At 38.5% G+C, this 14,076-nt stretch overlaps 1 protein-coding gene and 1 non-coding gene across 2 annotated transcripts in view; both read right to left on the bottom strand.

Annotated features, from left to right (window-relative positions):
* EFCAB5 (EF-hand calcium binding domain 5) overlaps window positions 1-14,076 on the bottom strand; it is a 138,601-nt gene that overhangs the window by 24,764 nt on the left and 99,761 nt on the right. The window contains exons 15-18 of the mRNA XM_039252575.1: window positions 6,873-7,162; window positions 4,022-4,191; window positions 3,307-3,535; window positions 335-496 (exon numbers count right to left, since the gene is read on the bottom strand). Coding sequence (XP_039108506.1) covers window positions 335-496; window positions 3,307-3,535; window positions 4,022-4,191; window positions 6,873-7,162 — 851 coding nt within the window. The remainder of the gene's footprint in view (window positions 1-334; window positions 497-3,306; window positions 3,536-4,021; window positions 4,192-6,872; window positions 7,163-14,076) is intronic.
* LOC120246711 lies at window positions 5,076-5,179 on the bottom strand. Its single transcript, XR_005532113.1, has one exon. It is a non-coding gene; the product is annotated as a U6 spliceosomal RNA (small nuclear RNA).

The following is a 14,076-nucleotide window of genomic DNA, read 5'->3' as shown; positions in this document are numbered from 1 at the left end:
GAAGGACAAAGCTAAAGTGTAGAGGGAAGCACATGTGAGACTTGCAAAGAGAAAGAACATGAGAAAGCGCTGATATTGAATTCCTGGTTCTTTCTCATCATCCTAGAAGTCAGCCTGATTCCTGTCCTTTCTTTATGTTGGTCACACAAGTCCATCAATTCCCTTTTTTGCCTAAGGCAGTTTGAGATGGACTTTTGCCACTCACAACCAAGGATCTTAAATTGGGATCATGGAAATATGTCCTTAGTTGGTCTAATAGCTACCAAATATGGTTTTAGCATATTAGCAAGACAATACTATATGGAAACTCTGTTCGAGGTCTGACACTGCCCACCTTGCCTTCATCCGTTGGGCCAGGCTCGATGAAGTATGTAGTGATGGTGGTGATGTTGGATGTGATGTCACAGAGCCAGGCGATGCCAGTGATCACAACATGCAGGATGTGCTCCCTGCTGTGGACGTAGTGATAGGCACTGCTGAAGACATTCTCAACACCCTTGTAGAGACAGAAAATTTTAGTTGCATTTTTTGAAAGTTGTTTTTAATGTTTATTTATTTTTGAGAGAAAGAGAGAGTGAGAGCAGGGGAGGGGCAGAGAGAGGGGGACACAGAATCCAAAGCAGCTCCAGATTCTAAGCTGCCAGCACAGAGCCAGATGCGGAGCTTTAACCCACAAGCTGTGAGATCATGACCTGAGCCTAAGTCGGACACTTAACCAACTGAACCACCCGGACACCCCAACTGTCTTTTCTTTTTAAAATAGCAAAATAATGTACCAATTGAATTATATTTTTTTAAAGTTTATTTTTCAGAGAAAGCACAAAGTGGGGGAAGGGCAGAGAGAGGGGGACAGAGGACCTGAAACAGGCTCTGTGCTGACAGCAGCAAGCCTGATGTGGGGCTCAAACTCACAAACCCCGAGATCATGACCTGAGATGACGTTGGATACTCAACCACTGAGACATTCAGATTATCTTTTAAAACTAATGATAATCTACTTCAGACAAATCATTCATCAGTTCTCAAAAGGCAGTGTTCGGAATTCTATTATGAAAAAAAAGATCTCAAGAAATCAAAGATGTAAGGAGAGATCTACTATAAGATCCACATAACTTTATTATGTTTCCTGATAATCATCCAGTGAAATTTGTGATATGTGCTATCAAAGAATAGAGTCAGAAGAACAAGATAAAGTTTGAAATGAGGAAAAATATTTAAAAGCCAGGAGCTAACACCAGCTTTGGGCAGATGGGTAGGAGCTGCCCTGACTGATATGATGCAATATTAATGTCTGGATCTTTTTGTGCTTTCTGTCATTAGATCAGTATAGGATGTACTCTGCCCAAGGCCTGCAACATGCTAGACAACATAATCTTCTTATAGGCATTAAGAGAGCCTGTTCCATGGAAAAGGGGGACCAAGTCCTTAGAACTCAACTGTTGTCTTGTTGTCAAAAGACTCTACGAACCGCAAATTCTTCAAGACTGTATATCCAAGACTATAGTATCCAAGGCATCGAAGGATAACCCAGGACACTTTACCTTTAGGTCCTAGAGAGTCCATTTAAAGTTCATGTTGAGGGGCACCTGGGTGGCTTAGTCGGTTAAATGTATGACTTTAGCTTAGGTCATGATCTCACAGTTTGTGGGTTTGAGCCCAACGTCAAGCTCTGTGCTGACAGCAGAGAGTCTGCTTGGGATTCTCTCTCTCTCTCTCTCTCTCTCTCTCTCTCTCTGCCCCTTCCCCATTTGCACATGCTTTCTCTCTCAAAATAAATAAACTTAAAAAAATAAAAAGTAAATTTCATTTTGACAGGTTCTCTAATAAGATTATATATAATTCACCTACTGATAACTCCATACTTCTCCATTTTCTTCTTGATATCTTTATATCATTCTCATGTCAGATGAGAGTGAATCATATTATTAAAAAGATGTCCAGGGCTGCCTAGGGGGCTCAGTCAGTTAAGGGTCCAGCTCTTGATTTCGGCTCAGGTCATGATCTCACAGTTCATGAATTTGAGCCCCACATTGGGCTCTCTCTCTCTCTCTCTCAAAATAACTAAATAAACATTTTTTTAAATGTCCAGAGAAAAAGATTCCACCACTTTTCTTGGTTATACATCCAATAAACGGGAAGAGAAAAAAAATTTTAAGTTTATTTATTTTGAGAGAGAGAGATAGTGTGGAGGAGGGCAAAGAGACAGAGAGAGAGAATCCCAAGCACAGTGCTCTCTGTGCTGACAGCACAGAGCCCAATGCAGGGTTCAAACTCACAAACTGTGAAATCATGACCTAAGCTGAAATCAAGAGTTGGACCTAACTGACTGAGCCACCCAGGCACCCTGAGAAGAGAAAATTTTAAACTGTGGTAAATAAACATAAAGAGCCAAAGGCTTGGAGGTGAGTAAGTGGTAAAGGTATAGCAAGTTCCTGATTGTTGCTACATCCCAGTGCATCACTTTCATAAAGGCTTTCAATCTCCCTTCATCACAATTTCTATTCATAAAATAAAATTAAAATGCTTGTAGAAATAAATGGTCTAGTCATACGTCTTAAAAGCGCATATCTTTTGGGGCATCTGGGTGGCTCAGTCAGTTAAGCATCTGACTTCAGCTCAGGTCATGATCTCTCAGTTCATAGATTCAAGCCCCGCCTCGAGCTCTGTGCTGACAGCTCAGAGCCTGGAGCCTGTTTAAGCTTCTGTGTCTCCCTCTCTCTCTGCCCCTTCCCTGCTCACACTCTGTCTCTGTCTCTGTCTCTCTGTCTCTGTCTCTCTCAAAAATAAACATTGAAAAAAATTTTAAGTGCCCATCTTTTTTGTGATCTAATTTGAAAACATGAATAGTCAAGAAACATTTAGGTTTCTTCCTACATTCTTCATCCTTAAAAATCATGACACTGAAACCAAGAGTCATGGGGATGCATTTATGGAAAGAATAAAAGATTTCTAAGTTCCCCTACTAACAACACATAAATATCTCCCTTCTAAAGGTTTCATTTCTACTTTGTGGGTCTTCATTAGTAGTCTAATGGTTGGATTTCACTTCTACAACATAAAATGCTGTTCCTATGATTAGTGCAATAGGACACATATTAACAATCTTCCCAGAGGCTGAGGCATAGATGAGGCTGAGAGTCCTTCCATATGTAATGGAGAACCTCTCCAAAGACTGACAGACACAGTGAACAGGAACAAGTATGAGGACACTATCTATATACATAGCTTTATTTTCATCTGGTTTTAGGTTTTGCTTTATAAAAAGTATAGAAGGAGAGGCCATCCTACCATTCCCCCATGACTTACCTGATAGAATCTGATCTCATGAGGTACAAAGATGTTTATTTTTTGGGGATCTCTTAGTGTGTCAACAGCCATGACCCCAAAGACCCTCATAGATGCATCCTGAAGAGGCAGAGCCAGGAATGAACCATTTTGACCACTCTTCTTAACAGAATAGTTCCAGAAGAAGATGTTCCCATGGTGCTGAACCTGGGGGACATGTATTGGCTTCCCTTCATCCACTACTGTAAAGCTGAGGAATAGGGATATGAAGATGGTAGAAAGGCACAGGAGAAGGCTTTAGATGAAACTATGCAGGAAATTAGATCAATTCTCCATTCATAGTTATGGTCATTATATGTCAGAGAAGTGGACTCATGAAATTACTAGTTTGGAGAGTCTGACTTGAGAAAAAGATTAAAAAAAACAAGCTTAGCTCATAACAGAGCGAACATATATGAACAGGATGCTGGAGGCATAACTTATAGAGCAGGCATAAATAATCGAGCTGATGTTGTGAAGCAGAGTCCCAACATGGCAAATCAATGCCTAGGAGTGAGCTCTAGAAATGACCAGGTGAAGTTATTCAAAACTGGAAACCCATCACCTCCCACTTCAGAAACTGGTGACCTGAGGCATTTCTCTCCTGGGAAGCTAACTGGGATTACAATACTAGTTTATTTCAGAAAAGGAATTATTTTTTAAAAGTGTAAAACCAACCTCTTCAAGAAATTCTTACCTGATTCCCTTCATGTCCCTGTAGAGTACTCTGTTCAGTACAAATGGAGCATCATCTAAAGTAGAAGCTACATTCCTCAATAGAACATTCCCTCTATCAGGCAGTAGTCTGTTTTCTTCTAAGAGGGAAATGTGAGCACTGATCTTCTTATTTCCATGGGCTTCGGCGTCCTGTGGCAAAATGTTTCTGACCATGTATTTGCTGATTAAGAGTTATTCTCTTAATCATGTTTCCCTTCATTAGCCAGTTTGTGCATCTGACCACAATAATTACCATTCATGAGCAGTGGGGAAAAGGCTGATACCACAGCTGTCTCCCAAATTTAAGTTTTTGTTTGGTTTTGGTTTTGGTTTTTATTTGAGAGAGAGAAAGAGAGAGAGAGAGAGAGAGAGAGACAGAATCTCCACAGTGAGCGTGGAGCCTGATGAGGGGCTCGATCCAACAACCGTGAGATCATGACCTGAGCTGAAATCAAGTCAGACACCTAACCAATGAGCCACCCAAACGCTCCCTCTCTCCCCCCGTCCCCGGAAATGAGTTTTAATTAATGGAATAGATTTACTTTATGTCAACTATACTAAAAAAAAAAATCCCTTGTCTACTCAAATTTAGAGGTTTAAGGCTTGGATCCCTTTGAACTATATAGTCATATTGTTTCGGCTTCAGTTAAAAGTATTTATTTTAGAGGGCCAGGGCAAGAATATGGCTTCATTTAACTCCTATTTCTTGAGTACATTTTCACCATCTACTATGAAGTGAATGTAGGAAAAAACACTCTCAAGGAATTCTTAACATAGTTTGGCTATGATATTTCATTTATGCCAGGAAAAAATTTCTTGGGGCCCCCAATTACAGACTTTATGTAACTACTATTTCTAATTAAAATTACAGAAAACTCTCTGTACCTAAAATATTATTATGTTATTAATAATATTGTGTTAACACATATATTGAGCATGTCCATAAGTTGGGGACATCAAAGATGCTTTCCTTGATATTTGCATTCTCTTCCTATATATTTGGGTTTGGTTTTCTTTTCTCTTTTTATTTTTGGAAAAATATGGAACACTTCACAAATTTGCGTGACATCCTTGAGCAGGGGCCATGCTAATCTCTGTATTGTTTCAATTTTAGTGCATGTGCTGCTGAAGTCAGCGCTGGATTTGCTTTTCATGTATTTTTTTCTTTTTCCTTTACTCTTTCTTTTCTACATAAAAGATCTATAGAGTAACTAGCAAATGTAGTAATATTTCTCTTATGGTACCACAGATCTCTGAAGTCAGTTGGAGTAATACTTATTTTTCTAGGTTAGTCTTCTGCTCCTGGTCACATCATTTCAAAGTACATTGGAAAATCCAGCCATTCAGTTGATGAATCCATTAATTAAGTGTTGCTATTTAGCTGAGATGAATGGCTCCAAGTTCCCTGGACTAGTGGAATCTGTGAGAGATTTCTTATATATATATGTATATGTATAAATATAAATAAATAAATATGTAAACAGCATGGCTGCCATATATACACACACACATACATATATATGAATATATATATGTGTATATATATAAGGCAGCCATGCTGTTTCTGTCTGGGAGGATCAGCCAGCTGGGAGTGTCTGAGGGGGTGGCAAAGCTGTGGGCAGTGGCCCATCAGAGTCATGTGTTTTAAGTGACACAATTCTATAATAGTGTCAGCTTGTTTCTAGGCAGTGCAATGAAATATTGTGTGATATTGGATCCTACTTCATAATGACTTTATGATTTAAATAGTTTCTCTTTAAAAATTTTTAATGTTTAGTTTGAGAGAGTAAGAGAGTGAGCAAGTGGGGGAGGGGCAGAGAGAGAGGAGAAAGAGAATCCTAAGCAGGCTCCATGCTGTCAGCACAGAGTCCAATGTGGGGCTCCATTGGATGAACCATGAGATCATGACCTAAGCTGAAAGCAAGAGTCAGACACTTAACCGACTGAGCCACCTAGGTGCCCCTTAAATAGTTTAAAATTTTTTTTCATTTGAGAGAGAGAGAGAGAGAGAGTATGTGTGTGTGTGAAAGCAGGGGAGAGGGGCAGAGGGAGAGTGAGAAAGAGAGAATCTTACCCAGGCTCTACATTCAGCGAGGACCCCACACAGGGCTCGATTCCATGACCCTGGGATCATGACCTGAGCCAAAATCAGGAGTTGGACGCTAAACCGACTGAGCCACCCAGATGCCCCTAAATATTTCCTTTTCGAAACTGACTCCTAAAACACTATTCAAGGGGGAAATGTAGCTTCAAATGCCTGCACCATCTCCTTCCTGATATTTTTCACTATTAGTCTATTGTCTGTTCTAATCTTATTGACTCTCAGCATAAATTAAATTAGAAATCCCAAGACATAATTCTGTCTCTTGTGCCCTTCCTCTCTACTGCTACCTTCCCAACCTACAATCAGTCCAGCTTCATCTTTCCCAGGCTTTGGGTCACTGTAATGTTTTGGAATAAATAAAACATCTATAGCAGTACCCAGTGATATTTCAAGAGAATTTAGTGTGCTCCCCCTCTGCAACCATTGAACATCACCTACGAGAGGAATTTTTTCCTCTTATATGTCACGCTAGAAAAACATACCTGAGGGGCGCCTGGGTGGCTTAGTCGGTTAAGCGACCGACTTTCGCTTAGGTCATGATCTTGCGGTTCGTGGGTTCGAGCCCCGCGTCGGGCTCTGTGCTGACTGCCAGCTCAGAGCCTGGAGCCTGTTTCAGTCTGTGACTCCCTCTCTCTCTGACCCTCCCCTGCTCACGCTGTCTCTCTCTCTCTCTCCTAGAGATAAATAAAACATTAAAAAAAAAAAAAAAAAAAAAAGAAAAACATACCTGAGTGAGAGCCTTAAAGGTTTCGGTGTATACTGGCTCCAAGGATACCCCACTTGTCTCTGCAGCATGTTGGATTTGGTGCAGCCACTTCCACCTGGCACAATTCCTCAGATTCTCAGTATGGCTCCTTTCTAAAGTATTCATCAGAAACTCGACTACACTTTCCAGAACATGATCTTCATTGCCCCTGAGTTCAGATACAACCAACTCTATATATTTCTGAAATTGTTTTGAAGACAATCTCACTTCTTGATCAGGATGTGGCTTTGGAAATTGGATGTGTAGTTTAGCTAAAAGACATAAACACAAAACCAAGAACTAATCAAAAGTTCATTTAATGGGGCACCTGGGTGGCTCAGTCAGTTAAGCGTCTTACTTCGACTCAGGTCATGATCTCACCATTCATGAGTTCAAGCCCCGTGTTGGGCTTTGTGACAGCTTGGAGCCTGGAGACTGCTTTGGAATCTGTGTCTCCATCTCTCTCTTCCCCTACCCCACTTGTGCCCTGTCTCTCTCTCAAAAATAAACAAAAAACCATTTTTTTTAAAGTTCACTTATCTATGGGGGAAATTTTTATTCCCCTTTTATAGCAGACTGAAGCTCCTGACAACTGCTCCCCACAGAAAACCAGGTATATCAAAGGTATCTCAAAGCCCAACTAAATATCTCACAGTGAATTTCTGTATTGAACTCAAGATATCCTGTGTCATCTTCCCTGTTTCCGTTTTGTTTTTTTAACTCTATCACTCAGCCAGATGAGACTCCAGGGTCAATCTGACTCCTCCCTAATTTTTACCTTCCATATCCAATAGGCCACTTAATCCTATCCTGCTAGCCTTTAGCAATGTATCTTGTGGCTAGTCCTCTACATTCCTACTTCCATAATCACAGACCAGTATTAGTCATTGTATACATAATTAGATTACCAGTAGTAAGGCTCAATACATATTTATAAAATTAAATTAAAACAATTTACAACAAAAAGCAGAATCAGACCTATAAATACAGAGAACAAACTGATGGTTGTCAGAGGGAAGGTGGGTGGGAAGATGGACAAAAGAAGGGGAGTGGGAGATACTGGCTTCTTGTTATAGAATAAATAAGTCAGAAGGATAAAAGGCACAGCAGAGAGGATACAGTCAATAATATTGTAATAGCTTTGAATGGTAACAGATAGTGTCTACACTTGAGGGGAGCATAGCATAACAGATAGAAAAGTTGAATCACTATGTTGTACACCTGAAACTAATGGAACATTGTGTGTCAGTTATACTTAAATTAAAAAATTTAATGCATACATATCACACAACTGGAATGAACCTCAAAGACACTAAGTCAAATTTATGGCTTTTATTAATCATATTTAAATAAACACACTCCTCAATTATTCTAAATAATAAAAATATATCAACATGCAAAAATAAAAAATAAAATGAAATTCCCTGGTTCAAAGTCCTACCATATTCAGTGACAGATGATGCTATATCTGACGTGAGCATAGCACAATGTATTGAGAAGCTGAATCACTGTGCTGTACACCTGAACCTAATGTGACATTATATGTTAACTATACTGAAATTTAAAAATTAAAAATAAATAAAAATTAAGAAACAGGGGGAAAAGTCCTCCCGTATACAGATCCAGTCCATTTTCCAATAATATCTACCCATAATACCATATAGAAATTATTTGCTCTTGTATCTCCATTATACTCACGGTCCTGACAATGTCTTGCACACTTCTGCATCCACATTTCTTCTATTTTTTAATTGCACAATTATGAATGTGTTACCAAACTTAAGCATTTGCAGTAACATATCTCACTCCATGCTCCTATTCTGTTCCATCCCCTGCCCCCTGACACCCCCACCAATATCCTGTGATTTTGCTTTTGCTTTATCCTTCCCTTCCTTTTATTTTCCCAGTAGTGTTGTGTGTGTGTGTGTGTTTGTGTGTGCACTTCTAAACAATACGTGGTTTAGTTTTGCCTGTTTGTAAATTTCAGAAAAAGGACATCATACTATATATATATACTGGGACTTACTTTTTTATTTCACATCATGCTACCATATCCATCCGTGTTGTTCCTGTAGCTGTGATTCACTCATTTTCACCAGTATATACTATGTCATTCTGTGAGTATACCACCATTGATTTATTCTCCTGTCAGTGGGCATGTAGGTTGTCGCCAATATTTTGCTATACATGTGCAAGTTTCTTTGACATTTATTATAATTTAATAAGTCATAGGATATGTACTCTTCTTGTTTAAATTTTACAGTCTCTCCTTCCTGAAGAAGGCTTCTACCATGATTTCTCCTTCTCTTGGGAGACAAGCATCTATTCCATACCATTTATTTGATAATTAACAAATACTGCCTGTTACTTTTAGTCCTCCTACAATGAAGGTTTCTCATTTTTGTAGTTGGAATTTTGTTGATTTTTTCCAGTTTTATACTATTTGTTTGCTTGTTTATAAATTTACTTAGATTTTCGTTCGTTAACATATTAGTTAATGATCAGTGAGTGCAAATTAGTTTCAGGAGTAGAATTTAGTGATTCATCACTTACATACAACATTCAGTGTTCATCAAAACAAGTGCCCTCCTTAATGTCCATCCCCCATCAATCCAATCTCCTACTCACTTCCCTCCATCAACTTTCAGTTTGTTCTCTATCATTAAGAGTCTCTTGTGGTTGTTTCCCTCTCTTCTGTTTTTTCCTCCTCTTTCTATATGTTCATATGCTTTGTTTCATAAATTCCACATGAATGCAATCATATGGTATTTGTCTTTCTCTGACTGGGTTATTTCGCTTAGCATAATACATTCTAGCTTCATCCACATCTTTGCAAATGGCAAGATATATATACATACCACATCTTCTTTATCCATTTATCAGCCAGTGGACATTTAGGCACTCTCCATAGTTTGGCTATTGTTGATAATGTTGCTATAAACATTGGATGTGTATGTAACCTTTCAAATTTGTATTTTTGTATCCTGTGGGTAAATACTTAATAATGTAATTTTGATAAGGGATTGCATTACATGTGTAAATTGTTTTGGGTAGTATAGACATTTTAACAATGTTCTTCTGATCCATGAACATGGAATGCTTTTCCATTTCTTTGTGTCCTCTTCAATTTCCTTATACTTTTCAAAGTACAGATCTTTTACCTCTTTCGTTAGGTTTATTCCTAGGTATATTATTGGTTTTGGTGCAGTTGGGACCAATTCCTTGGTTTCTTTTTCTGCTGCTTCATTATTGGCATATAGAAATGCAACAGATTTCTGCACGTTGATTTTATTTATTTATTTATTTAATTTTATTAAATAGTTTATTGTCAAGTTGGTTTCCATATAACACCCAGTGCTCATCCCAACAAGTGCCCTCCTCCATGCCCATCACCCCCCCTCCCCCCCCCCCCCCCCCCCCCCCCCCTCAGTATTCAAGAGTCTCTCATGGTTTGCCTCCCTCCCTCTCCCCCACTATCTTTCCCCTTCTTCTCCCCCTGGTCCTCCGTTAAGTTCCTCCTATACGTGCAAACATATGGTATCTGTCCTTCTCTGAGTTATTTCGCTCAGCATAACACCCTCAAGTTCCATCCATGTTGCTACACATGGCCAGATTTCATTCTTTCTCATTGCTATGTAGTATTCCATTGTATAGATAAACCACATCTTCTTGATCCATTCGTCCGTTGATGGACACTTAGGCTCTTTCTATGTTTTGGCTATAGATGTTGATTTTATATCCTGCAACTTTGCTATATTCATATATTGGTTTTTAGCAATTTTTTGCTGGAGTCTTTCAGATTTTCTAGAGTATCATATCATCTGCAAATAGTGAATGTCTGACTTCTTCCTTACAATTTGTATGCCCTTTATTTCTTTTTGTTGTCTGATTGCTGAGGCTAAGACTCCCAGTACTATGTTAAATAGTAATGGTGAGAGTGTCTTGTCTTGTTCCTGACCATAGGGGAAAGTTTTTCTCATTGAGGATGATATTAGCTGTGAGTCTTTCATATATGGCTTTTATGATGTTGAGGTATGTTCCATCTATCCCTACTTTGTTGAGGGTTTTAATCAAGCATGGATGCTGTATTTTGTCAAATGCTTTTTCTGCATCTACTGACAGGATCATATTTTTTTTATCCTTTCTTTTATTAGTGTGGTATATCATCATCTTGATTAATTTGCAAATGTTGAACCAGCCCTAAAGCCCAGGAATAAATCCCACTTGACCATGGTGAATAAGTCTTTTAATGTATTGTTGGATTCGATTTGCTAGTATTTTGTTGAGAATTTTTGCATTCATGTTCATCAGGCAAGTTGGCCTGTAATTCTCCCTTTTAGTGGGTCTTTGTCTAGTTTTGGAATCAGGGTAATATTGGCCTCATAGAATGAATTTGGAAGCTTTCCTCCCATTTCTATTTTTTGCAACAGTTTGAGAAGAATAGATGTTAACTCTTCTTTAAATGTTTAGGGGCACCTGGGTGGCTCAGTTGGTTAAGCGTCCACCTTCAGCTCAAGTCATGATCTCATGGTTTGTGGGTTTGAGCTTCCACATTGGGCTCTGTGCTGACAGCTCAGAGCCTGGCTCTTGCTTCGGATTCTGCATCTCCCTCTATCTCTGCCCCTCCTCCACTTATATTCTGACTCTCTCTCAAAAATAAATAAAACATTAAAATAAATAAATAAATGTTTAATAGAATTCTCCTGGGAAGCCATCTAGCCCAGGACTCATTTGTTGGGAGATTTTTGATAATGGATTCAATTTCTTTGTTGGTTATGAGTCTGTTCAAATTTTCTTTTTTTTTTTTGTAGTTTGTGAATTTCTAGGAATTTATCCATTTCTTCCTGATTGTCCAGTTTGTTGGCATACAATTTTTCATAGTGTTCTCTTGTTCTCTTAAAATTGTTTGTATATCTGTGGTGTTGGTTGTGATCTCTCCTCTTTCATTCATGATTTTTTTTTATTTTTAATTTTTTTTTTAAATTTATTTCTGAGAGAGAGACAGTGTGAGCAGGGGAGGGTCAGAGAGAGGGAGACACAGAATCCGAAACAGGCTCCAGGCTCTGAGCTGTCAGCACAGAGTCTGATGTGGGGCTCGAACCCATGAACTGTGAGATCATGACCTGAGCCGAAGTCGGACGCTTAACCGACTGAGCCACCCAGGCGCCCCATGATTTTATCTATTTGGGTCCTTTCTCTTTTCTTTTTGATAGGTCTGGCTAGGGGCTTATCAATTTTGTTTACTCTTTCAAAGAACCAGCTCTTAGTTTTGTTGATCTGTTCTACTTTTTTTGTTTGTTTGTTTCTATATCTTTTATTTCTGCTCTAATATTTATTATTGCCCTTCTGCTGGCTTTAAGCTTTATTTGCTTTTCCTTTGCTAGCAATTAGGTACAAGGTTAGATTGTTTATTTGGGACCTTACTTGCATCTTTAGATAGGCCTGATTTGTAATATACTTTCTTCTTAGGACTGCCTTTGCTGCATCCTAAAGGGTTTAGACCTTAGTGTTTTCATTTTCATTGGCATCCATGTATTTCTTTAATTTCCTGGCTAACCCATTCATTCTTTAGTAGGATGTTCTTTAACCTCCATGTATTTGAGGGCTTTTCAATTTTCTTCTTGTGGTTGATTTCAAGTTTCATAGTGTTGTGATCTGAAATATTCATGGTATGATCTCAATCTTTTTGTACTTGTTGAGGACTGCTTTGTGACCCAGTATGTGATTTATTCTGGAGCATGTTTCATGTGTACTAGCGAAGAATGTGTATTCTGCTGCTTTAGGATAAAATATTCTGAAGTCTATCTGGTCCAGTGTGTCATTCAAAGCCATTGTTTTCTTGTCGATTTTCTGCTTAGATGATCTGTCCTTTCCGTAAGTGGAGTGTTAAAGTCTCTTAGCTTTATTATCAATGAGTTTCTTTATGTTTGTTATTGATTCATATATTTGGGTGCTACCAAGTTGGAGGAATATCTATAATTGTTAGTACTTTTTCTTTAAAAATTCATTTTATTTTATTATTTTATTAATGTTTTTTAATTTATTTTTGAGAGAGAGAGAGAGACAGCATGAGCAGGGGAGGGTTAGAGAGAGAGTAAATAATTACAATTGTTAGTACTTTTTCTTTAAAAATTCATTTTATTTTATTATTTTATTAATGTTTTTTAATTTATTTTTGAGAGAGAGAGAGAGACAGCATGAGCAGGGGAGGGTTAGAGAGAGAGTAAATAATTACAATTGTTAGTACTTTTTCTTTAAAAATTTATTTTATTTTATTTTTATTAATGTTTTTTAAATTTGTTTTTGAGAGAGAGACACAGCGTGAGCAGGGGAGGGCCAGAGAGGGAGATACAGAATCCGATGACAGGCTCCAGGGTCTGAGCCAGCTGTCAGCACAGAGCCCGACGCGGGGCTCGAATCCACGAACTGTGACCTGAGCTGAAGTTGGACGTTCAACCAACTGAGCCACCCAGGTGCCCCTAAAATTTTTTTAAATGTTTATTTGAGAGAGCATGCGATTGGGGGAGGGGTAGAGAGGAAAGGAGACCAATAATCCCAAGCAGGTTTCACACTGTCAACACAGAGCCTGATGTGGGGCTTGAACTCACAAACTGTGAGATCATGACCTGAGCCAAAATGAAGACTCAGACACTTAACCAACTGAGCCACCCAGGCACCCCTATAACTGTTAGTACTTCTTGATCAATACACCCCTTAATTATGATATAATCCCCTTCTTCATCTCTTGTTATTGTCTTTGTTTTAAAATTCAGTTTTTCTGATATAAGTATGGCTACTCTGGCTTTCTTTTTATGTCCATTAGCATGATAGGTGGTTCTCCATCTCCTCACTTTCAATCTGCAGGTGTCCTTAGGTCTAAAATGAGTCTCTTATAGGAAGCATATAGATGTGTCTTGTTGTTTTTATCAATGCTGATACCTTCTGTCTTTTGACTGGAGTATTTAGTCCATTTACATTCATAGTGATTATTGTAAGACGTGAATTTAGTGCCATTATGTTACCTGTAGAGCTGTGGAGTCCTCCTTAAAATTTCTTGTAGGCCTGGTTTAGTGGTCATGAACTCCTTTATTTATTTATTTATTTATTTATTTATTTATTTATTTATTGGTCTGCAAAACTTTATCTCTTATTCTGAATGACAGCCTTGCTGGATAAAGAATTCCTG

The sequence above is a fragment of the Hyaena hyaena genome, unplaced genomic scaffold (genome assembly GCF_003009895.1).
Source record: "Hyaena hyaena isolate Hyena2069 unplaced genomic scaffold, ASM300989v1 scaffold_10, whole genome shotgun sequence".
NCBI classification, from domain to species: Eukaryota; Metazoa; Chordata; class Mammalia; order Carnivora; family Hyaenidae; genus Hyaena; species Hyaena hyaena.
The sequence above is the reverse complement of the archived record's forward strand: the minus strand, read 5'-3'. Positions and strand labels throughout refer to the sequence as shown.